The 25,754-nt window shown below is 41.4% G+C and overlaps 2 protein-coding genes and 1 long non-coding RNA gene across 12 annotated transcripts in view; 2 read left to right on the forward strand and 1 right to left on the reverse strand.

The window, feature by feature from the left end:
• Positions 1-520: 520 nt before the first annotated feature.
• Positions 521-18,970, reverse strand: DENND6A (DENN domain containing 6A). Its single transcript, XM_015874885.2, is given in 21 exon segments — positions 521-2,327; positions 2,808-2,882; positions 3,748-3,850; positions 4,446-4,555; positions 4,649-4,702; positions 6,481-6,570; positions 7,091-7,155; positions 7,250-7,315; positions 7,741-7,835; positions 10,403-10,498; positions 10,678-10,800; positions 11,143-11,198; positions 11,839-11,901; positions 13,194-13,273; positions 14,188-14,293; positions 14,654-14,734; positions 15,416-15,528; positions 16,909-16,951; positions 17,044-17,082; positions 18,632-18,824; positions 18,826-18,970. Coding segments are annotated over 21 exon segments (1,908 nt in total). The 5' UTR covers positions 18,951-18,970; the 3' UTR covers positions 521-2,195.
• On the forward strand, positions 10,800-14,322 carry LOC116654005. Its single transcript, XR_004308744.1, has 2 exons — positions 10,800-10,934; positions 13,796-14,322. It is a non-coding gene; the product is annotated as an uncharacterized LOC116654005 (long non-coding RNA).
• A 3,552-nt stretch (positions 18,971-22,522) lies between the features above and the next one.
• The window catches only part of SLMAP (sarcolemma associated protein), an 80,398-nt gene continuing 77,166 nt past the window's right edge, over positions 22,523-25,754 (forward strand). For 7 of the 10 annotated variants that reach the window (XM_032447217.1, XM_015874890.2, XM_015874889.2 and 4 more), the window contains exon 1: positions 22,796-22,864. Coding sequence is in view for 2 of the 10 variants with exons in the window: in XM_032447219.1 (XP_032303110.1) it covers positions 22,667-22,864 (198 nt within the window). In the remaining 8 variants the exon portion in view is untranslated. Of the gene's footprint in view, positions 22,865-25,754 lie in introns of all 10 variants that reach the window. The other 3 variants (XM_032447219.1, XM_032447220.1, XM_032447218.1) reach the window with 2 other exon arrangements.

Genomic DNA, 25,754 nt, shown 5'->3' on the forward strand with positions numbered 1-25,754 from the left:
CCAGCACCGCACGGCTGGGCCTGGATGCTGGCACACACCGACCTCATACAGCTGGATGGAGAAATTCCAGCCCAGCTTTCTACAGCTGATTTTCAGCCCCTTTCTACAGCTGATTTGGTTCCTCGGCTGTAACACTACAAATGGCTGAAGCATCCCAGGTCAAAACATGTGTGCTCAGAATCCAAGAACTCAGAATCTCAAGATCAGAGACCTGTAACGAGGCTCTGTGAATGCATTTTGCCTAGGCCTGCAGCTCCAGCTGAAGGTCCTTTTGAGCTACCAGCACTAAAAGCATTACAAGTCACTGACAAAGATAGCAAACAACCCCACACCATTTTCCTTTTTTGCCCTTCTTTTGAACAAGACTCCAATAACTGCAGGTGGTTCAGGGGATGGGGGCTCACGTCAGCTCCTAAAGGTCACCCCAGGGATGAGATCACACAGCGCAGCCATCTCTACAAGCTGCTGAGCAGCCTTACTTACATCGAGGAGGAAAGTCACACCCATGAGCCAAGTCACGTCACTTCCAAAAACTGAAAGCCTTTATTTTCTTTTACAAAAATAAGTATTGCAGTCCTGCGATAACAGTGATGGTGGTTGTTACCAGCTTACAGCGTCCCAAGGAACCGCACAGTGCTCCAGGTTGGCTGCAGGATGAGAATGGCCTCTTATTTCTGAATTAGGAATTATAGTCATTGGGATGTGCAAACAAAATGCCAGGTTAGAAGTTAATGCTGAAGTGGTGGAGTTTGAGTAACACGATACATACCTTATTCAGGACATAAAGTTTAACTGTATACAAACCGTAACAGTATTAAAATACGTATTTCCATAAAAATAGTCACGACGCTTTGTATCTAAATAAGACATTTTTAGAAAGACGGTATGAAATACTCATTATACAAAAGCACTTTCTTAGAGCAGGATTACAAGGTCACGTGTTCAGGAGTTCCACCCAAGCCCTTAAAAGCACATTGTTTTGATAGCTGATCCACTCGCCATGTACAAGTGTATGCTGTGCGTACACCGTAGCATTAGGTTGATTCGACTTGAAATGGGTCAAAGCACAACCCTGCAGAGCAGCTGAGTGCTGACATACCACTGGATCGTGCTCAAGAAGACGAACATCACAATTGTTGCTTAGTACAGAAGAGAAAATTAGTTTTTTTATGCACATCTGCTATATGCATATACCAAAAATAACATCCCTTTACAATCTTCCCTTGCCACAGTCTGACCTCTCCATAGGCTCTTGTCAGCTAAGGTCAGCATCCTCTTCCCCCCCTTCAGCTCCTCACTGACCCTATTGTTGTAAGTAAAAATTAACACAAAAAAATAAAAATTAAAAATATACATTTATAAAAGTCTCCATCAGAAGCTGACCACGGTGCCCAGTCTGTGTGTGGGTAACCACTGAAATCACTGACATTACATTCTGTATCAGAACCAGTCGATTCACTGTGATGAATACATCCACACTAGTGAGCCACTTTAAATCCTGAACGTCAGCAGTTTAAAACCACAAGCTGGTATACAGTTACTTGATATTCATTTAAGGCATGTGAATAAAAGCACCCTAATTAACCATCATCAAACAGAAGCGATTTCTCTTCAGGAAATGTTTGTCAGCTGCCTTCTCTTCTTTAAAGATGCTCAATTAATACGGTCTTTGGAAAGAGGATCAGAAGGTGAAAGGAAGATATAGTTAAGAACCACTGTGATTATTTCAGTTGTCCCTGAAACAGTTTCATAAGCCATTGATGGTCTATCAGTAAAATACTTCAGTGTAGCATGCACTGACCGAGTCACACGTTATGCCAATGTTTGTTTTAAAAAGGAAAGCAATCAGATACTACATCAACAGGATCAATATTGCTTACCCCTGAGTTAACAGCACTGGGTATAGCAGCACCAATTAGAAAACATTCTGCAGTGCCAGCACTGCACTGTGGTCCTACATTGTTGAATAGTTTCAGATGCCCACAGATTTTTCTTTAAGAGCACTTATTTCAAACATTATTAGACACAGGAATCCCTTTAGTTGCACTGGTACTTAAGTGGGAAAAACAGTGAGTATATAGACCATACTGGTAGTAAAGTCCATTTGTAGTGTTACTGTACTGAACTTGGTAAGCCACTGTCTTCTGTGATACTACATTCACCTGCTTCCTGCACTCACACACACACAGCAGAAATCACGTTGTGCCAGTTTTGAGCAAGATGTCCTGCAAGTCGTCTGGAAGTGTGAGTATAATATCATGGATGTGTGTCTGCAGCTTTTTCAGGGTATCAGTTTTCACAGGAAGATGTTCTCTGTCAGCCTGCAACTGCAAAAGGTCCAACACAGTGTGACTTCCGCCTAAAATGCCACTTTACCTCAAAACGCACCAAAATGACCTATTAGCAAATACAGAAAATGAATCCCTCATTGTTTAACAGAGCAAAATGTGACCTGCTGGTCAGGGTCAGGTTTTCTCCACACCCACCTAACCAGCAGGAACTGATGCTCAGTTGGACTTTCAGCAATCACAGTAAAGTCTGGTTCTCTGCTTCCCTGAGCGTTCAGCCTCGCTCCCACCCAAAGCAGACACAGAGGTCTGTGCAATGCTAACACAACTGGACGAGCTGAGAAACCAGCTGAGTTCTCAGGTTGAAGTTTTTTGTGTTTTGCTTTAAAATAATCAAAATGGCTGATTTATAGAACCCGGATCTCAAAAAACATTTTCATTAAGTACCTGGAAACTTAACTCCTTAATACCTCTGCTTTGTTTAGCAAGACAATTTGTAGCCATGTTCAATTCACTTACCAGTTTATTCTTTAACTTCAAGACAAGATCAACTGTTTCTACTTCAGTGTGTTTCTGACTCCAGAAAACCAAGTTCTAATAAAAATAAAAGTGAAATATTGGTGTATTTGTGGCAATAAATACAATTTTGAAAACCAGTATTAATTTATACCTACAGTTCAGAGTGGGTCTTCTCCTTTCCCTTATTCTAATGCCATTTGCTTAATTCATTTTACTGTCATACTGTCTCTGAACCCAGGACTTAGCACAGAAGGACAGCAGGACCCAACCACAACACAAACAAATCTAAAAAGCTTCATGCCAAATGGGCTGAGCTTAAATAGCATCTAGAAGACAGAACGGCAGTGAATATTTACCAAATCACATTGGCCAGCATGATGAAAGATTGGAATAGTGTCAGGGCATCATGGGATACCTTCCACATAGTAGATAAGGGTGGATCTTACAACAGAAGATCATGTATGTGGCATTACATTATCTACCAGCAACAAACTTCGCTTCTCAGGTTCTAATTTTGGATCAGTTACAGGCTTATTTCCTATCCATAACTCAGTAGTTGTCTATTTGCTGTGGTACCCAATCAGTTTATACCTTAAAAGTTATAACACGCTTTAAGCTGAGATACAGTTTGTGAGAAATAAAACGTCAAGGACAGAAATCGAATGAGACAACATTATCAAATGCAATGAAAAAAGTAAAATTGAAAATATTATTTACAACCAAAAAAAAATACTGGAGGTATTTGACACGAGATCATTCATGATGAATGAAATGAAACTTCATTTCATACTGCCCTTCTTTTTTAAATGTTAGTCCTAGGCCGCACTTGGTCAGCCAACTCATGTTCTGCCAGAACGTATGTGACTAAACTCCTGACATTATTAAGTTGAACCACTGGATGCAGCAGGAACTGACAATTGTGACCACCCATTTTTCTAACCTCATTACAGAGTGCTTCCAAATGAAGGGCCTCCAACTTCTGCGTCATTTCTTTTTGCCGGCTTCTAAACCAGCCATCAAAGTTTGGTGATTTCAAAAAATGCCTGGAAAAACACAGCAGAAAAATATAAATTTTATATTTTAATTAAAATTCTGTTACATTTCCTACATCTTCAACAGTACAGCAGTTACATTTGAGTTGAAGATGGTGTTAGGAATCCTTCCATTGTTTACTGTCTGAGCATTCTGAAGTAGAGTCTAACAGCAGCTTTTGTTAATCCAGAAAAGGACTGAGGGGAAAAAATGCAAAGAAAAGGTGTTTGAAAGACAATAAACTTTAGGAATTTTGTCAGGAACAAAACAAGGCTGAGTTTTAAATATCCCCATTTTAGTGTCTGATTGGAAGTATCAAGTTAGAACTAGGCCTTCCCTCCACACACCCATGCCAAAAATTACTTGCACACAGCTACAGTGTTAGCAGCATGTTGTGGTTACTGTTAATGGGTTAAAGAACCCAATGTGAGCAAGTAAATTAAAGTAACCATTTTCAATTTCTATTAAAGCATAGATTCAAAAAGTCAGTATCAGAAAGTCTTACTCAAACCAGTGCTGATAATAACTTGTTCAGGAAAAGAATTTTGATATAACTGACATGTCTTTTTTGTTTGTTTCATTTTTAATGTCGATGGAATAAATGACCTGTAAAGTCCTATCCAATCTCCCTTTAAACCAGAGGTGAGCTGTGGTCCCGCTTTTTCCAGTGTCTTCATGAAATCATCTTGGCTAAAATGCCTCAGCTGTGGTGGACTCTATAAAAAGATAAAAGAGATCATTAGCATGCAGTAATGCAGCAATTGTCTTCTCTATCAATCTCCATCTCATTCCAACTGTACTTTCCATACCTTCCACGGAGATATACATTTTTGCAAAGGCATCAGGCTTGCCACGTAACGTTCCTAGGGAAAGAAAAAGGTTGTTTGCATAAGCAGTATTTAAGATACACAGTCCACGTGTATATTTACTTATCACTTGTGACCACGTAGTTTTCTAAGTACTGGTACAGGGTGGGGCCAATGCATATTTACCACATAAGAATATAAGGAGGAGCTTATCTAATTCCATTTACATTTCTCAGCTACAGAAGATGACATTTGCTCAGTTCTATAATGACACAGGGAAAAGACAAAGCAGGAAAGGAAGGAAACATACATACAGAATAAATATACTGAACTCCAGCCATTAGCTAACAGTTTCTTTTCCTATTTTGGCAGTTCACAGGTACCTTTATATCAGGAGTGATTCCAGACAATAACCTCTTGTATCAAAAGTATTTGGAAATATGTCTTAAGAGTCCAGCTGCTGCACCAGCTGTTGGCCACTCTGCAGTAACAATGCTTGGCAAAGGCACTGGCAGCCAGTGGTAGAGTTGAGCATAAGCTCTGACTACAAGAGGCAGCTCCACCTTGCCAGATCACACAAGCAGGTTGACACATTCTGTTATTCATCTTTAAAATCTGTAGGCAGTCATATGTTTTGATCCATGAACATGATCAGCTTTGATAATATTATGAAAACCCTGCTTCTATCTTTTGAGAAAACAAAGCTCCCGCGTTACTTTTCTTGAGGCAAAGAACAAAGAGGATGATCACAACCTGTGCGTTTTAAGACTTGTAACAAATTAATTCATTTTCTTGGTTGAAGTGCAAGTGTGAACACAGCAGCAGATATGCCAGGGAGAGGATTTAGGTTCACTTTACCCATCCTATCTCAAAAAGAAGTAGAAGACATAATAAGGAAAACCTCCTCTAGCTGTTAACATCCAAGGGCAAACAGAAATTCAATCTGATATGGCATGCTCTAAAACACTGAAAAGTTCAGGTGATCAACAAAATGATTAGAGAGCACTTAAAGGAAACAGCAGGTGTATAAAATCTAATGCTTGAGGTATCGCTTCCCAGTTTTAAATGCTTGCCCAGAGAAACATCTTAACTTTGCACAGAAGCGTTTGGGGCTTCATAACTCCAAATGACAAGTATGAGCACATTAAAACAAATCAATCATCATCATATTTGGTTACAAAAGAGATGGCAGATTTCAATTTCAGTGCTAGTCAAAGCCCCCCTAAACTGTTAGTCTGCATAGGTTCAACAACCTCAACTCAATATTCGTTTGTCCACATAAAGCTACGCCATTAGCTTGTAGTAAGTATGTCCAATTACAGGGCTGGTAAGTTTTTACTAATACAGTGAATGCAAATTCCTATATTAAAGTTTATTTCAGCCAACTCTCATTTCAGTGAAGAATTAAAAACAACATAGTGAATATTTAGCATTCCAGCAGACCCCATGTCCTAGCTAGAAATTAGACAAAATTTGCCTCCTCAGCTTAGCTGCACTGACTTGGACAGGTGAAGAACACCACATTTAAAGAGCAAAACAACAGATACCTGCCATTTCCCAAAGATAAGATGCTGTAAACTAAATTAGTCTGATTCAGTGAATTATTTATTTTTTAACGTGTGACACCCTGATAGACAGCAAGCAGACGCATCTCAGTCTTTAACACAAATCAGTCTCTCCTTCATAAAAATTTGAATAGCATCTTCTAGAGCCAACTGAACTTGCAGAGGTTGCTGAGATCACATCTGCTATGTGTTAAGAGAAAGACTACTTGTCTTATCCCCCGAGCTACCTTAAGAAATCACTGTAAGAACAGATGAAGTCTAACGACTTACTAAAGGAATAATGAAACTTTCTGTCAATTCCAAAAAATACCGCCGAAGAATCACACTTTGTGCTTCCGTTGGTCGCTTCTGTTGTACACCCTTAAAAAGAAAAATCACAAAAAGTCTGTTATACGGATATGAAAATAGGGTTATTTAAAAAGATAATATTTATTCCAGTTAGTTTGCCATATGCTCACTTATTGCACCCCCATGCTAAAATGTGAAAAGAAAGCAACAAGATCAAGCCTTCAATTGCTGATTTTCAGTTACGAGTTGGAAAGTTCTGGTTCTTGAACATGCATTAAATGTATATATAGACCAAAGATGTGAGGGGGATGGCAGCGAGGTGAAAAAGTCAAAACAGATGAACTGATCTGTCACTTCAGTTACCCAAATTATGAAGCCTCTTGAGTTTTACAGTTCATTTAGTTATGCAAACTGCTAACAAGAAGGCCTTTCTTCTACAAGGAGAATATCTAAGTATCTATTCAGTTATGAATTAGGGCAAAGCAATCAGAATGTAGTTTCATTGTGATTATCTAGACAGAGCTCAGCTCTAAATGAGAGCATTGTAGGGCAGCATGCAATACAGTTTCCATTAAGAGACTCACAGAATTACCTTTTGTAACTGTTTAACAATTTCTTCGTCTTTGTTCAAGTATGGCTTATAAGAGGTATAAACACCTGAAGAAAAAAGGCAGCAGCATATAGCCAAAGGAAATTATGCTTTTTTAGAACTACAAATATCGGTGATTTAACTCTTAGGTAACTTTATTACCAGGTTTGGAGTCCAAAGTTTTTAAGTTCTTCAGTTTTTTCACTTTCACCTGCTTTGGAACATCACCTGCCAAAACATTTAAAGCCACCTGTTAACAATCCTGGAACCTCAGCAGTCAGAGCTTCCCTTTTATTTATTTATTTATTTATTTCCAATGGGTCCTACATTTCTCTGCAGTTGCTGTGACTGATTTATTACATCCTGCTCATCCTAAACTTAAACCAGAAGTTTCTCAACACAAATAGAGAACTTGGTATGAATGAAAACTTAAACATGGTTAGCAATTAATATTGCCACCTTTTCAAAATATTATACTAGATTTGGCACTACAAGAGATATAGCACTAGAGAGCCTAACTTCACTGAGCAGATTTATAACCATGAGCGTTTGGTTAGTAATAAACTGATTTCATTAAACCCAATTACATGTCTGTTTGTAAATAAGCACACAGATCATGTCAGATGGGATTGCAGACAACGTTTATGCTTTACCTGGAAGTTTAAGATCTCCAATCCTGATGATGTGGGGCCAATGCTGGAGAGTTTTTGCAAAAAAAGGATTTGTCACCCCTAGAATGACAGAAGGTCTAGAAAAAAACAATACGATGTTTAACATGGGACAGCAAAAATGCATGCCTTAATGAACACTAAAGGTCACCATTAACTTGAAGTTATTTTGTTTTTGCATTGATTTTCAAAAGTAAAAAATTAAGTTAAAGGTAAAAGTAAGCTTACCAAAGTTTCCAAGTTTTAGAAAACGACTAAAGAGATGTCTCAGATTCTAAACAGCAATAGAAGTGCCACACAGAACCACAGAATTGTTGGGGTTGGAAGGAACCTCCAGAGATCATCAAGTCCAATCCCCTGTACTTTCTACTGAGACTCTTGGATCTATTCTGCCCACTTAAAATAATGAGAACAGGGTATTATCTGAGTTATTACCCAGGGTTTTGTTTGTTTTAAATGATCAGGAATCTGGCCCTATGTTAGAAAGGGAAACAGCTATGATTCAAGATCTGATTATGACAAATCTTTGAGTAATTTAATATATGAGACTTTCAGTCAAGCTACCACTCAGATGACAACAGGATGCAAAGATGCTGATCTGCTTCCTTTCCAACACTTCAGTGTCCTTTATAAGAAAGCAATTATCAGGTGGAGAAGTACAAGAACACTAATAGCATTGTTCCCAAGCCTGCAACCTGTCAGGTTTTCCTACCTACTCTTTAAATCTGGCTTTGAGGATGTATAGAGAGAGCCACAGAACAAGAGGTAGTAAGACCTCAGGGCTGCCATTACAGCATAAGGCTGCACAATTTGGGATCTATATTACAATTACATCATATTAGTGCTGTACCTTTCCATATAGTGGTTGCCATCCATTTTATAACCACATATTAGCTAAGGAGAGAATACAGTTGCAACCTCATTGGAACTACTGTAATAGAATAGGTTATTGTCACTTCTTCAGATTAGTCTTAAAAGACTCAAACTTTGTTACATTATGAACATTGTTCTTAATAAGTTTCCTGTTTCTTAGGTAAAGGTGGGGAGAAACAGTTAAATATGATTATGCCACGATGACAAACAGGCATACATTTCTGTGCAATTTTATACCTATATTTTACTTGCCTTCCTCCCTCCACTTGCTAATTATAGCAATATGTATTTTTTAAACTCATGAGGCATTCAGAGACAGCACAAAAATGTGAACACACAGCTCTGTCACTTTGTACCATGTCTGGGCTGTGAAAATAGCAATTTTCATCCCTCAGCCCCATTACACCACAGAACAAGTGGTGCCAAATTGTATCAGTTTCTCTGAAGTCTTTTCTTGCTTATCACTGACTCAGCCTTCAGAAGCAAATCACATCTTCTGAAACTCGCTGATGTTCAAGGTGTCCATCTGGAAACATTTTATTTCAGATGTTTACTATGTATTTCTTGCCCACTCATTTGAATTCAGTTTCATTATTATTGATGTTTATACCACCCCACTTAACTCATTAGTACTATTCATTTAAATTCACTGGGATTTGCAAATATTGTTCATAATTTCTTCATGTTATCATGCACGGTTTACATTCTTCTCCAAAATAACAATAAAGACCATTATCCATAAAACCATCTCAACACTTTCTTCTGCTGTACTCGATTTGTGATGGCTAATCTTACGTTCTTATCGTTGTCACAAGAAAAAATGATCAGCATAAGAAGCAAATTGATTCTCAAGAAGCACAGCACTAGGGATGTAACATAGGGATGTTACCTGTAGCCTAACTTCACACATCTCGTGCCTATTTTGGGCATGGTCACAAACACCCTTCTTAGAACCACTGCCTATTTCCAATCCTTTCATGCTTTTATTTTTCATAAGAAAGCCAGAGAAATTCCAGCTCTGTTTCACATACTGAGGTTCTTAACCTGTCTATTTTGCTATGCATGTGTTTATATAATATGGATGGCTGAAGGTTACCTAATTCTTCTTGAAATTATTTTTAGAAATTAAATTACATGCTGCATAACTATCCCCATGGAATACAACTGTGAGCACAATGCCTATGTTTAGATGTTTTTCCACTGCTGCATCTCTAGCAAAGTTTTTTGGTTGGGTTTGGTTTGTTGTTGTTTTGAATAAGTCAAGAGGAAAAATACAGTAAAAAACAACCAATCTGAAAAGCAATCAAAGCAACCACTATCTGTTCAGACATTAGGAAAAAAAATGTTTAAAAAAGATCGGTAAATCTAACATACATTGCTTAATACCCATATCAAGCTGCATTTAAATAATGTAAGAAATACTGTAGGTTTATAGTGTGAAAAGAAGAAAGTAGGACATAAAAATGAGTTACAAGGAGTCCTTAAAGGAGATGTGAGACTCATGCTTTAAAAAAAAAAAAAAAGAAAATAATTTCTCAAGTATTTACAGTGCTTTTCAGACAATCTTAGTGAAGATAATTTATTCTCGGATGGACTGACTGCCTCAACTAACAACAACACGGACAGTCAGCTGCTGTATACTATACGATCATTCTTAAAAATGAACAGTCAAAACATAATTCACTTATAACAGAAATTCAGGATATTTTAAGGCAGATTTATGGTCACAAGCAGCTTTGAAAGACACCTTCACAGCAAAGTTTGGTTTACTTACGGAGCTTGTGTGCGGGTTGTATATTCTTTGAATTCACTGTCATGTATGGTAAAGTATGGCCTGAAATCACTGCAGTACTTTAAGGGTGAAATACAGCTGCAAGGTAGAAAGATAAGAAGCTTTTGTATCTATACAGTGGAAAGTTTCATTAAAGAAAAATCAAATTTAAAACTGATAAGGCTCTGGTATATTCAGATACACTCAGGTGGCACTCAGCTGCCACTGACAATGACTCACTTGGTCATCTCACTGTCTGGCAGCTCCGCTACATTTACCTCACAAGTGCCAACACAGTTTCTGAAGATTCTGCTGGTGATGGTGCCATGACAACAAGTGGTTCTCCTAGCAGCACTAATTCCCAGAGCATCTGAATGTGAAAGAACACTGGACAGAAACACCTAGAATGAGATTGAGGGATGTTAGTACACATAACGTAACCAGAAGGAATATGTATTTGGTTAATAACTGGGTAAAAACAAGGTTTCCAAGAGAATATTTTGTATTTTTCAAATGATTCATAACATTGCAAAAGGTAACATTTAACAAACTCGCTTATTTATTTCAGTTTCAAACTGTATATTGACTGAATTATTTTTTTAGGTAACTTTACAGAAAAAGAGTATTAAAAATTAGACTGATAAGCATTAGTTTGTGACCTATGAGCTATGTGTTATGGAATCCTCATTAATATTTAACTTGTAGAGATTCAGAGTTAGGAATAAATTAGTTCAAATTCCTACCTGAAGAGATCTACTTCATGAACAGTTGGTAAGGTCATGGAGATCTGAGCATCTGCCTAAAAGACATCACAATACTGGCTTTTTAGTCATGACAGCTATTAATTAAAACTTTCTCTTGAATGCTTACAGTACATACACTATACACCACTATTGTACTTAATAATTACTGCAGTATGTAGTACATTAAGTCCATAAGTAACTTTTTATTATGCTTATACTAAGTTTCTCCTAACATCACCTCCCCACATAGGCATGCAGCTTTCAGTGCTGAAGCAATACAACACACTGATGCTGTTTCAAGCAAGAGAAACACAGCATAGGAAGACACAGATTTGTTATACAACCACCTCACCTGGACAAAGATTTTGAATGTGTCTTTTGTCCTCCAAATGAGTAAACTTGTACCCATTAAAAGGATGTTTAAGTCGTTAATTTTGTTAGCCAACTATCCCTACCCTGAAGTAGACAACTCTTGTCATCTCCTCAAGTGCCTGGTATAATTGGCTTTAAACACCTTTCACATGAAGAATACAACACTAGATTCTTCTGTTTGAAGTTTCAAAGACACTCAATTCCATTATCAATGGATCATTTATATAATCATTTATAACAACAACAAAAAAAGCACAACAAAATCAAAGACAACTGTTCAGCTTTGTCTTAGAACTATACACAATAGCAGTATCTGATCTCTACCTGGTGCATATTTTGTACTACTGGGGTCGTTCCAGGCTTGTCACGATATGTTGGAATTCGCAGCTTCGAAATAAAGAGAGAAAATAATTCCTTTTCCTTGCATTGAAACCAGGAGAGACCTAAAATAATCACTTATAGACAAGCTGCAACATTTAAAGACAGTGTTATACAGTACAAGGTTTAACTTGCTCTACAGAACATCCACAGGGCAGGAAGGTCCTACAGAGGGATCTGGATAGGCTGGACTGATAGGTGGAGACAAAGTGTATTTGATTCAACAGGGCTAAGTGCAGTGTCCTTCACTTGGGTCACAACAACCCTGTATGGTGCTACAGCCTGAGGGAAGAGTGGCTAGAAAGCACTCAGGCAGAAAAGGACCTGTGGGTGTTGGTCAGCAGCCAGCTGAATATGAACTGTGGTGTGCTCAGGTGGCCAAGCAGGCTGACAGCATCCTGGCTTGTATTAGAAATAGCATGGCCAGCAGTACTAGGGAGGTGATTGCCCCCCTGTACTCAGCTCCTGGTGAGGCAGCACCACAAACACTGTGTTCAGTTTTGGACTCCTTGCTACAAGGTACTGAGGTGCTGGAGTCTCTTTGAAAAAGGGCATCAAAGCTGGTAAAATGTCTAGAAAACAAGTATTAGGAAAAGCAGCTGAGGGAACCGGGGCTACTTAGACCAGAGAAAAGGAGTCCCAGGGTAGACTTTATCAGTCTCTACAATTGCTTCAAAGGAGACTGCAGTGAGGTGGGGGTCAGTCTCATCTCCCAGGCAAGAAAGTGAGTATACAAGGGCCTCAAATTGCACTGGGAGGTTTAGGTTGGATATTACAAAAGATTTCCTCAGAGAGGGTTGTGAAGCACTGAACAGTCTGACCAATGAAGTAGTTGAGTTACCATGCCCAAAATTATTTAAAAGATTTGTAGGTGTGGCTCTTAGGAACATGATTTAATAGAAGACCTGGCAGCCCTGGGTTAATGGTTGGACTTGATGACCTTAGAGGTTTATTCCAACCCAAACAATTCTATATATATATTTTTTTTTTTCATCTTGAATTCTCAGCATTTTCAAGTGATACTTAATATTTTATTTGGCAAATACAATTAGCATCTCCTGCTAATCTCCTGCAAATACCAGAAGATTAATATAGACACTGCAACTAGTAGTTATCTGGAATCTCTCTAATATCCACAAGAACTAAAAAAGATTACTCTCTAATCAAGGAACCTAATCAAGAGTGGAGTGTAAGTCTGTTCCTGTTCTCAAGCATAAGACACTGAAAACAGAGTGCAGCAAGTACACACAGTAAACGGGGAGGAAAGCATTGTGAGGGAAAAGTAGTGCCGAAGTTCTTACCTTCATTACAACACCCATAATAGGCAAATGTAATACTTGCCCTGGAATTGGTGGTGGCCAACGATCAACATCACTACAGACTTAAAGAAAAATAACAATAAAGTACAAATTATAACTAGTTTGTATGTGCAATAACTCATGGTATTGTAGCCATCTTAGTGCACACTGAAATGTTAAGTTCTAATACCTCACAACAGTGTTATTTATAATTTCTTCACTCCATACTCTGAAGAAGTCTTACAGCACAGTTGACATTTTTTAACGTATTATTTCATCAGAACTACAAAGGTTTTCATTTCAAGAAAACACTATTATCTCATCTTCCATTTATAGCAACCTGGTTCACAATTCCTTGAAGAATGTTACTGAAACCCTTGAAAGTACATATTAAAAAAACTGTGAACAACACACACACAAGTAGCTATCAGAGGTGAGAGATGCAAGTAGTTGGGGGAATAAAAAATGTCTTTGGAGATAATAATAAAGAATTTCTAGTATTTTGTTGAAAACGATTTTAAGTGTCATTACTAATTCTGGTAGTTATTTTCTTCTAGAACTTACTTTGTTTGTAATACTGACAAAAAAAACCTGTTTATCTACAGGTAATTACAAACAATTCTTTCATTGCTGCTCCTGTTTGGGCAAAACAAACACCCTCCCTGCCAGCCCAAGAAGACGACATATGTGCAGCTGCCTAAGAACGATTGTCAGAATGCCTGAAAGGATTCAACTTGTGATGAGTACAAATTAAGGACTGATGTCAGCTGCTTATACTGCTGGCCCCCAGTGGGGATCTTCCACCCTCCCAAACGGATCCAGAATCAGATTCTGTTCAATTATCTAGCCAGAAATCAAACCAGTTTGCTGAAGTTTCAGCCCTCTACCCTGGAGAAAGAGAAATGCACAAACTCAAATGCGACAGAGTTTGCAATTTCTCCAAAACAGACACGAGATATTACAGGAGTGTTTCTGAACAACGTAACAGCAGCACTACCTGCTTCCAGGAAAGCTTCACTTTTTTCAAAGTATTCTGGTGCTATTTGCTTAAGCACAGTGCGAAAGAGATGGACATATGGCAGCTTGCTGATGAGGACCAGCGACTGGAATAAAGAATAACAGCACAAAAATATCACTTGAAGTTAACCCCTTCTGTCACAGTTCTAATTGTTATCCTCAAAGAACATTAAATGTGACTTTTCCTCCAACATACAAGCCATCTAAACATGACTGCAAGCAACTGCAAACACAGATCTCCCAGGTTTCCAACTTTCTGCTTTGATATAATGTTTTCTTCTAACAGTGGAGCTGGAGCATACTCAAGCTCATTGAAGATCAGACCAGGTTACTACAAACTGCCACAGCATTTAGCAAAAAGATCAAGATATTTGTTCCACTTCCCTGATGTCACTGAACAGTAATTATCTTCAAAATACATATTTTCCCAGGAAAATCAAAGTTACCTTCTGGAAATAGCCCCTTTTTAACGATTTATCTCGAACTTGTCTGAAATACACATAGCCATAGTAATACGCTGGATCCTTCTGCAAAAGAAACAAAAGATTTCAATATGTTACCTTGATACTTTCTCTCTTCTCAAAGGATTCTATATGGCTCTTTACCTGCAAACTCTGAAACTGGTTAGATATAGTTAAGGACTACTCTGTTTACTGACACTAACATCTTTGTAAGTACTTCAAAGACAAAGCACCACTGTGTGGAAACAGTTGTCATTTATAGCTTTGCTATTTTTCTATCTATATTCTCTTGAAATGCCACTGAAAGGAAAACTAGAATTAAATCCCAGAGGAATAGGTCAACACTGAGCTTTTAAAGACATTACGAAGTGTTCCAGATGTAAAGGATTCTACAATCTGATCTCCAGGTCTCCAGTCACTAACAGAACCAGCTCTGGCCACTGATTTTATTCATTACAGTCCAAAATCCATGAAAACTCATAGAATAGTTAGTGGAACTGATTATTACTTAATTGTTATGATAACAGCATACTACAAAAAAACATCTGCTCAGCTTTCTCTCTCAGAACTCCCAGTTTGCTTTTCATGCATGGATTTCAAAATTAGCCTAGTCATTAACATTGCACAGAAGAACTTTTATATATATATATATATATATATATAAATACATATATGTGTATATATATATATATATGTGTGTGTGTATACACATACACACACAAGTATTATTTTTCTTGTATCACCAACCTTTAAGTAAACTGGTAGATCTCTATCCAAGTGGTCCAGAAAACAACACAGAGAAGCTTTCCTTCCAGAAGACCGTCGAAATCTAAAACAAAACTGCGTGTCGCCAAGACAACCTACATGGGGGGAAAGAGATCAACAACAAATGACAGCATTAGAACTTGACCATGGAAAAAGGGAAACACACTCCAATTGTGCCTGTTTATACATATATGTATATATATTTTTAAGTAAACTATTAGATGGTTCTGGCAACAATAAATAGGTTTCTTTAGTCAAGAAGAAGAAACATAACTCTACCTTGTGGTGAGTTTGTTAGCTTTGAAGATTCAGATTTATGTCCCTGAACAGCTCTACTGACAGGTGCCCTACTGTTCTTACACACCTTATTGCTCTGGCTGTACAGTTCTGCTCATTTTACTTACCACTCTTGTTGGGGGAAAATAAATAAAGCAGCCTTAGCTCCTTATGCATTACTTTGTACCTTTGGTATCTTCCAAAGGTTGGACAAATTTGTAACCATTATCAGTGAGAGTCAGAAGACGACAACTCATTTTCAGTAACAGAAGTTTTTTCTGTTTACCCACAGGTTGTCAAGAAAAGAGAAAATATGTTAATTTTAACGACATAAAGACAAAGGGGAAAATAGACGAAGCTGTTTTTTTATATATATTATTTATACAAGAAAGCTCTTGTATATTAAAGGCATACGTGTGCATCATTCCATATCAGAGTTGTCTTGCTGCAGAGGAATCAAAACCCAAAAGTACACACAGTTATGGAAACAAATGTGTTACTACAGGTTTTGACTCTGATAAAGAAATAAATGTGAAAAGACGCGTCTGTACTTCTGCCATCCCTTCCTGCAGGTGGTCTAAGTCATCAGCCACATGCCTCTAATTCCTCTTTGGCAGCAGAACAGGAAAATTTAGATGAAAGAAGAATTCAGGAGCAAGTAGGACCACACGCAACAAAAAAGGAAAGAACAGAAAAGAAAATGTAAATTCCACATATTTTCCCTTCAGGACTGTTCTCTCTAAACCCTTTTGATTTTTAGAGGCGCATTTCACTGTCAGCAGTTTAGGAAACACACATTTAGATCTTTACAAGAAGAAGTTCCCAAATCCCTCCATCTGTCTCCAAACTCTGTGCTTACAATTCTCTCTCTTCAATGACTAAAAATACTATTTTGTTTAAAAGAGATATCTACCTCTTTTATATACTTGCAAAGTACCTTAGAACTTCTGCACACATGTCACCAGGAAGGCCTTATATTCCTGATATTTCACCCACAGCAACTAAAGAACTCTCAGGTCTTACTGCAATACAAACGACCATAGTTTTATACTTACCTGCAACCTTTTTGTATTGTAATACTGAGGTTTCTACAGGAAGGATTTAACCCCAAACCCTGTGCATATATTGCTGATCCTGTTGAACAGAGCTTAGTCCAACAGCAGAAGACAACAGAACAAAAGGGGAAAAAAAGCACCTACCTGAGTTGGAATCTGGAAAAGACAAGTAGCAAATATTGGTCTTCTAAAGAGTCGGGAAAAGAAAGATACAGTTACATCTCCTTATATTTCTAAAGTACAGCCAAATGACATATTTACATAGCAACCATTATTTACCTCTTTATCTGTGAGCTTTGAATGTGGAGGATATATTACCTGCAGGGAAAAAAAAAAAAGATAGTATTTCATTTAAAAATACACCAAATGTAAGTAAAAAGCTTATCTTAAGTATTTCTACATTACAACCCTCAAATACTTGTCAGCTTTAGGCTACAGCCTATGATAAGTTATTAATGCTATGCATATGTTCTTACTCGAACGCTTTTTAAGCTAATGATCTTTGAGACTAAAGATTAAAGAACACCTCTGCAAGGTGCTCTGGGTGCCAGCTGGAGATTATAAAGGTATGCTCAAAAATTCAGGCTATTTGACATTTGGTACAGCTGGTCTTAAGGAAGAGCAGTTTGTATTTAACCTGTTAGAAGATGCAGCCAATGACACTATAAAAAGCCAGCATGTTACTCTCTGGAATCTGTTGCACTGGGTAGTTAGATTGGGATCATCAAAATTCAATCACAGAACACCCACTGTACTGAGATTATCTGGTGAAGGCTGCTTTCCAAATGCTTCCCTTCCTAACTTCTCTGCTCATCCAACGTGCTGAGCAGAGAAGAAACAGCCTGAAAGGCAGCGTCATAGCAGAGCCTGTGCCAGGAACTCCAGCTTCCCATAGATGTAAGTGTGCGTTGTTATAAGTGAAAGGAAAGTAACTAGAACACAGTGATTAATTGGAGGAAATAAAACAGCTACTTTGGAATCCTCCCCCACAAAACAACTGGAGGGAAAAGGCCCCACAGCTGCAGGTTTTGGCAAAGCACTGCTTCTGTCTAAGCAGTTTCCAGAGAAGAAATCAAATCTTTTGTGTAGTTTGAAACCACTCTGCATTTGCTTTGCATTTGCGCATCTCTTAATATGTTGCAGTGCTAAGTAACCTCATTCTTAGGACTCCGATTGAAACTAAAAATGTAACTAAAGAAAACTCAGGCCATAGTTCCGCACACACATTAAGTTTCATTTTACATGTGCACTCAGCTACAATTAACGGAACTGCTGCCAGAGCTGCCTGCTGACCACAGGGCCCCGAGTTACACAGGAATATCGCATTTATAACCAGGCGCCTGGGTTACACAGGAATCTCGTCCTGCTCGCTGCCAGCATGAGCTGAGAACAGCGCAGATGCTGCCATCGGACATTAGTTTGTTATTTGTATTTCCCCTGCAGCCAACGATGCACATCAACTCCGCTTTAAGGATTCCAACAGCAGCACCGTCCCAGCCACAACAAAACACAGCGAGGAAGCTTCTCCCTACGCCCCAGCTGCACGGACACACGATGAGAGCGGTGCAACAGGACGTGGAACCGCCGAACAGAGCAGCTTATTTCCCATCCCCATCAGCGGTAAAGCACAATGGTAAAGCACAGCGGTAAAGCACAGAGCACGGAGCTGTCACAGGGATTTCTTACCCCGCAGTTCCCCCCGGGCACGGCCGCGCTTCCCCCGCAGCTGTGTGTGCAACAGCCCAGAGGAAGTGCCCGATTCCGGCACAGCCGGGCGTTCCGCAGGAGGGGGATGGGGGGCTGTAATAAGGGGAGAGCAGCGAGGCGACCCGTGCCCGAGCCACGGTGCCCGCGGGCCCTCACGTACCTCCACGGCCTGGCCCAGCTCCAGGTCGAAGCCCACCACGCACACGCAGTGCAGCCAGGCGGAGAAGCGGTCCCAGGGCAGCAGCGGCACGTCCCGCTCCGGCCCCTCCGCCGCATCCTCCCCGGCCTCCGCGGCGCCGTCCGCTCCCGGCTCACACAGCGCCATGGCGCTGCCCCCGCCCCGCCGACCCGCTGCCGCCGGGAGACACGTGACCGCGCGCCGCCTCCGACGGGAGAGACCACGAGGGAACCGGAGGGGGCGAGTGTTCCCCATCTGTTGTACTGTGTGCAGGTGGGGAGCGATCAGTACGAAAAGACATGGGGATTTTGTTAAGGGTCCAGAGGAGGGACAGGAAGATGATCAGGGGGCTGGAGCAGCTCCCCTATGAGGACAGGCTGAGGGAGTTGGGTTTGTTCAGCCTGGAGAAGAGAAGGTTGTGGGGTGACCTCATTGCAGCCTTTCAATACCTGAAGGGAACTTACTGCCAGGAGGGGAGTAAACTCTTGGAAAGGGCTGATAATAGCAGGACATGGGGAAATGGTTTTAAGTTAAAAGAGGGAAGATTTAGGTTGGATGTTAGGGGGAAGTTCTTCACTAGGAGAGTGGTCCAACCATTAGCAATACTTCCCAGCTAAATCATATTCCTCAACACCACATCCAAACGTTTCTTGAACACTCCTGTGGTCGGTGACTCCACCACCTCCATGGGCAGTGCAACATTCATTAGCGACATTTGGTTAACTATCAAAACAGAACCGTAAGAAACTAAAGGATGCTTTCACCTTTATCGCAATTTCCTACACAAAGAGGAACAAACATGTAACTCAGGCAAATTCACATTATAATTGTAATAGTTTAAGATACAGCCTCCAGTTAGCACAAGCCATTGGTGGCAAAGCAAACTGCAGACATGCAGTAAGATATGGAGGCATTAGTGGCTGTGCAGGATGGTTCTGCAGCTGCTTCAGCTCTTGTTTCTTTGTGCCACCTCAAACTCACCAGCCGTTACAGCTTTGCTCATTCCCAGGCTCTATAAATGATTGCTGTGCAGAATAACACAAGGCTGAGGGTTGGCTTCATCAAGTCAAACTCATGGCAGTGATTCTACCACAGTACTTAATGTGCTGGATCCATGTAGGAGCTGAAACAGGAACAGCAAGGACAGAAATACAGCGCTAGAGAAAGCACGCGAAGAACACGTACCTGTGCACTGAGCAGCTCCTACAAACAACACACAGCTAAGATTCAAATAGGATTATTGCTGTACTGATGTGCCCTGAAATGATACCAAGTAGTGCTGTGTCTGGAGATACATATATCAAACATACACAGAATATTGTATGCTTTATCAAAAACCACAAGCAGTACATTTTAACAGATTAACCTGCTTTCTGAGACCGCTTGTCCCACTCAAGAACAATATACTGTGCCTAAAAAGCAACCACAGGTCAGCAAACCGAGAGTGTGAGCCAGCTAGTCTTGTCCCCAGCCCTCTAGCGGACAAGCAAGGATTGCTATGAACCTAAACAGCGTTATCTGTTATTATCCAAACTAGCACACTCAGAATCTACTGCTCTGATTTCCCATATCCAAAATGGCTACAGAGCTGTCCTGCCCTCAGTTATGATGGGGTATGGGAAATTGATAATCACAGCCTGAACCTCTGATTAATCAGCTGAGAAGTGTTGGGTCAGCTGCGGGAGCACAGGTATGAGTAATTTAGCTGGGGTAGAGCTTGACTTTACTTGCCCCTTGGAGTTGTCATAATGGGACCTTTCTGAGGGATAGACTAAGTTCAGGATATTGTAACATATACGACAGGGGCTTAAAGTACATGTAAACTTAAGATATTCTTTTTTCCATCTGGTCACAAAAGACCTTAAGATGTTGTAGAGATAACACGGTATGAAATATGTTTGATTCTCAATAATCAGATCTGCAAAAACATAAATGCTTAGAGAGGACATTACTGAAATGCATCCACTGCTCAGCTGTTTATCTATACTGTGATTCAGTCCTCTTGATTCTTACTCCTCCTAGGTGTTTTTTTCTTCTCTTTTTGTATCATTGGAAGGAGAACAGAGTCAAACAAGGCTGCAACACATCAGGTCTCCCTCGGTAATAAACATAGTCAAAAAAAGAGGAGGAAAAAACGAAGTCGACCCTGAGCTCTTACTGTAACCACTCCTTATGCACTGTGCTGCCTTACCTCGAGTGCTCGTGTCTCACTCACTGCTGGCTGCACAGCCCGGCCTGTCCCTAATCCCAGCACCTTGTCACGGGTTAATTATAGCGCTGGCACAGCTCCACCATCTCTCTCGTATCAAACAATCTCATCTCGTTTGCTTTATACGGACTGACTTATGGACAGACTGGGTCTGCAGAGCCCCGGCTGCTGCGTGACCTTGAGGGAGCGGCACCCGCCGCTCGAGCTGCAGCACAGAGCGGGATGTGCGCGGAGCTCCGCCGGCTGGGCTGCGGGATGGCGGCGGGCGGAGCCCTGTCACCTCCCAGCTCCCACCTGCTGCCGGCCCCAGCCGCCTCTCCCTCCCTCCCGTCCCGCTCTGAGGCTCCCGCCGGCTCCCTCAGCCCGTCACCCGGCTCAGGGCGTTGCTCCTCCTGTGCCGCAGCTTCACGGGCAGCACCGCGCATGAGCCGGAGGCCGATCCACTCCTGCGCAGTCTCCAGCTCCACAGCCGGGGGCGGCCGCCGCTCGTTCCCTATGGTCGGGGCCCCGCCGAGCACGGCTCCGCCCTCCGACCCCCGCCCCTCCCCGGCAGCGCCGCGGCTGTTACACCGGGTAGGTTTCCAGTCACTATGGCGGCGGCTGCGCTGAAGGTAAGGGAGGGAGCGGGGCTCCGCCGCGCCCCCGCTGCTCCCTCGGGGTCGGGCGCCGCTGGGCCGGGGGGAGGCGCGGGGCCGCGCCGGGCGGGGAACGAATCTGACCCGGTTTGTTTTCGGCTCCGCAGGTCGGAGGAAAGTTTTCGCGGTCGGCGGCCGCCTGAGAGGCAGAGCTACCGAGCGGGCCCCGCCGCCAGGCCCTCACAGCGCCGGGCCCTCACAGCGCCGGGCCCGAAGGAGACGCGCTCGGCGTGCGGAGAAGGCGCGGGGCGGCCCCCCATGAGCGGCCACCTGCGGCGGGGCTGAGCGGAGCCGTGGGCCGCCCCCTCTACCGGAGCGGTGTGGGGGCTTCGGAGGGACTTCCTGGAGCCGCCCCCCGCCGGCAGCGACCCGGAGCCGCAGCGAGCTGTCAGAGCGCCTGGGGCCCAGCGAGCTGCCCGCCGGCCTGGAACTGAGAGCGGAGCCGCGAGCCCGTTCCATGCCGCACCGAGCTCCTCGGCCCAGCGGCTTCGCGGGGCTGTAGAGCGCTTCGGCTTTATCTGGGGTTCGGCGTCGCTCTGGTAGCCCGGCCCGAGGAGCGCCTGTCTGCTTTAATGGACGATGATGAGGAGATGCGGACCGCCCTGTGACACGACCCGATCCCCGCTGCGGAGTGCGGGCTCTGCGACCGCCTTTCTGCTCCGTGAGCTCTGAGGGAGGACTCGGGTCCTTTTCCCCCTTCCCTAAACCTCTCTTTGCTTCCATGGTGCGGTGGTCAGTGTTGTTTACGGAAGGGGGAAAAAAAAGGAGGCGGTCGAGGTCCCAAACAAAAGTATTTGTATGACTCATCCACTTGGATTTAAGACGTTCTCTCCTTCTCTCAAGGAGCCTTTCCTTCTCTCTGAAGAAATCAGATGCTTGTTCCTGTTCTTCCAGAGGAGGATGGATTGAAAGTGGTACGTTTTAGACATTTTCTGGGCCACTGCTGATGTTGTTAAGAGACATAATGGGGCTTTTTCACTGGATTATTGCCAGAATTAGTTTACACACTGAAACCATGAGTTGTTAGGCCTCTCGTATGCGATAATGTTTGTCGTGCTTTAATGTAAACTTGCTGTGGAAGTTTGGCATAAAAATCGTGGAGGACGGTCTGCATCTGCATCAGAAGAGGTTGTCTTCGTCTCTGGTTGGTGTGGCAACCCCAATCTGTCCTCGATGCCTTCAGCCTTGGCCATCTTCACCTGCCGCCCCAACTCCCATCCGTTTCAGGAGCGTCATGTCTACCTGGATGAGCCCGTCAAGATCGGCCGCTCAGTGGCTCGCTGCAGGCCAGCTCAGAATAATGCGACTTTTGACTGTAAGGTGCTGTCCAGGAACCACGCACTTGTCTGGTTTGATCACAAGACAGGCAAGGTAAGATGTTTTGCTTGCTTGATTTAAAAATAGCAAACCTTATTTATTTGAGCGAGTCCCCAAATATTGCAGATCACTTTTGTTTCACCGTAATAAACGTGGCTGTGTGTGGAAGGATTGTGTTATAGTTAGTGATTAATTCTCTGGTAAACTGATAATTTCTTACCAAGCTGAAACTTTGTCAGTTCTTAAAAGTACTTAAAGCTAACAGTGCTGAAAAATGTGCGTGCTGGAGTGCGTGATTTTGAGGTGAGTAATAATTACAGATATGGCTCAGACTTGTGTGAATAATACGTTTATTTTTTTTTCCAAATACTAAGAACTGATTAACTGAGCGTGTAAATAAATCCCATTTTGAGCAGCTGGCAGAAAGCAGATTTAAAAGCGTGCTGGGTTTGTGTGCTGCTCTTCCTACATTTTTGAAATCATATATAGCGTGTTTTGTTTGGACCCGGTGGGTAGTGGGGGTGTAGCAGATGGCATACAAGGTATTTTCTCATTGCTAGTGAAAATGGTATTAAAATCCATCCGGAGATGTATTAACCTGCTGCTGTTTCCCTCAGAAAGGCAGTAGCTGTGGTGTTATGTGAAATACACAGGTTCTGTAGTGCATGTTTTGTCCGCTAGGGTTTGAACTGGGACAAGTAAAGCCATTTCACTCAATGGCTGTGAACTTAAATTTCAACAAGAAGGGAACGAAGTGCAGATTTCAGTTGCTCTGTGCTGTTATTTTCTTCCTCATGTGTTGATGTTCCACCCTGAAACTCCACCTGGTACAAATTAGCTCCTTTTTCTTTTTCTCTTTAAGCTTCCCTGCACGCTCTTCTGAGAAATGCGGTCAGTGTAGCTCTTGATTTCAGGAATAATAAAGTCAGTAATGAATGCTGTGTTTTTTACTAGTGTGACACAGCATGAAGGGCAGTAGAACAAAGTTCTTAAACCTTCCATTGTTAGCTATCCCCTGTTATGCAACACCTGGGCATGATGGGACAAGACAAGCGTTTAATTTCGTGAGGCTGGGTTATGGCATGGCTTTCAAGTTACTTGTAATTGTGTGAACTGCTATCTGTGATTCATTAAAAATACTGTTTTGGATCTATAATGTTTGTGATATACATTCTTGGACACTCTTAAGATCTTAAGTGCATGAAATATGGCTAATTTTAGTTTAAGCTCAGTTTTTAACTGTTTTTTGACACAAAGGGAAAGGTTTTACTTTATTGTACTGATTTGAATTGTAAAGGTATTGTACATATGGTTTTTTTAATCAACATTTTCATTCTTAATAAGCATTTTAAGACCCTTATGTGCCCTGTGATGGCTATAAATACTCTAGGCGTATTACAGGTGGTTTAATTAGAGAAAACACTGAATGTTGAGCAACTCTGCTAACTCAGAGAAGAGGTGAAGAGGGACCCAGTTGTTGTTTAGTACTGTTCTTAAATATTTAGTTAGCATTAGCTCCTCTAACACGTGTCAAAAAATGATACGCTTATTCCTTTTATCTTTAGCTGATCTAAAATAGCAACTTGGTAGTAGTAAATAAGATGGTAACATGTGATAGCTCTTGAAATACCATCATGTGAGAAGTTGATGGGGGGAATCTTGATGAAAATTGCGCAAATGAGAATCTGGATCAGTAGCCATAGTGATAACTAAATAAAGAGTGGGGTTTCAGATGATGCACAGGAATGTATCACTGTACGTTTTACATGTTGGAGCATTGCAAAAGGCAGAAAGAATTGATAAAGCAGAACACAGAGCTTTGGATTCTGTTTGCTTCATGACAACAGTGGTACATTTAGGGAAGACGGAGTTGGAGGAGGGGGGGAAATGCAGTGAAGGAGAGAATATGAAGTGCTGCTGGGAAAAGGTGGGTGGTGGTAAATACAATCTTAATCTGGAATCACAAAAGCTGCTTAAAACGCTGTGGTGTGTTAAATGAATAAACAAAAACCTAAATTATGCTGGAATATTTGCATGCGGGAATGTTCATTGCCATTGTTTACAGATCTTCTCATACGTGTATCTCATGTAGGAACGTATCATTATCCTATCCGGGATGTATATATAGGTCTGCCCAAGTTGTTTTTGCCGTAGCGGTTGTAAACATTTCTTAGAAGCTTATCAATAAGACTCTTACCAATATTGCTTTTCTGAGAGATAAGACCGTGAAATGTTAACTTAATAACAAAGAGAAATCCTTGAGAAATGTAAAAATAGTTCATGAATCATCTGGGGCCAGGCGCTGCTAAGCTGTGTGCTTCGATGGCAATGGCAGATCCTGCATTCCCAGCCTGTGCTCTCTGCTGCCTCTCCAGCCGCCTTTCTGCTGTGCTGCTGGTTTTTTTCCTTGAGGGTTTGGAGTTGTGTTTGTTTTGTTGTAGTGAATCATGTGAATGGTCCTGTGTGTGCTACATAGTCTGCAAATAACTGTATCAGCGTAATCTGTAGGGAAGGGTGGAAAGTGGGGAGAGGGAGCATTAGTAAAGTATGGGCAAGACAGCTGGTCAGTAAACAAACTTTTTGAGGCAGAGACAACCTCGAAACTTAGTATAAGGGCAGTCCATATGTGCAAAAAGCTGCCTTGTAGTAAGGAGATAATGCCTGTGTCACACCAGCATTAGTAATGATAAAAGTGGGATGAGTCTTCAAGGCCACAAGAAAACAGCAGCAGTTAAAAGAAGGTATTTCAAATTGCATTTGTTTTTTGGAGGGTTTTTATGTAAACCTGAAAATACATAAAAGGAGTGGAGGGGGAAACCTGTACTCAGGTTTGTGATTGTTTTTATGCTTAGCAGTGCATTTATAGAAAAACAGCATAATGTCTCTTCTTGCTTGTCTTTATAGAAGCAGTTTGTTGTGTCCTTTCAATTGTAGGTTTTTCATA

This window comes from Coturnix japonica, chromosome 12 (assembly GCF_001577835.2).
Source record: "Coturnix japonica isolate 7356 chromosome 12, Coturnix japonica 2.1, whole genome shotgun sequence".
NCBI lineage: Eukaryota > Metazoa > Chordata > Aves > Galliformes > Phasianidae > Coturnix > Coturnix japonica.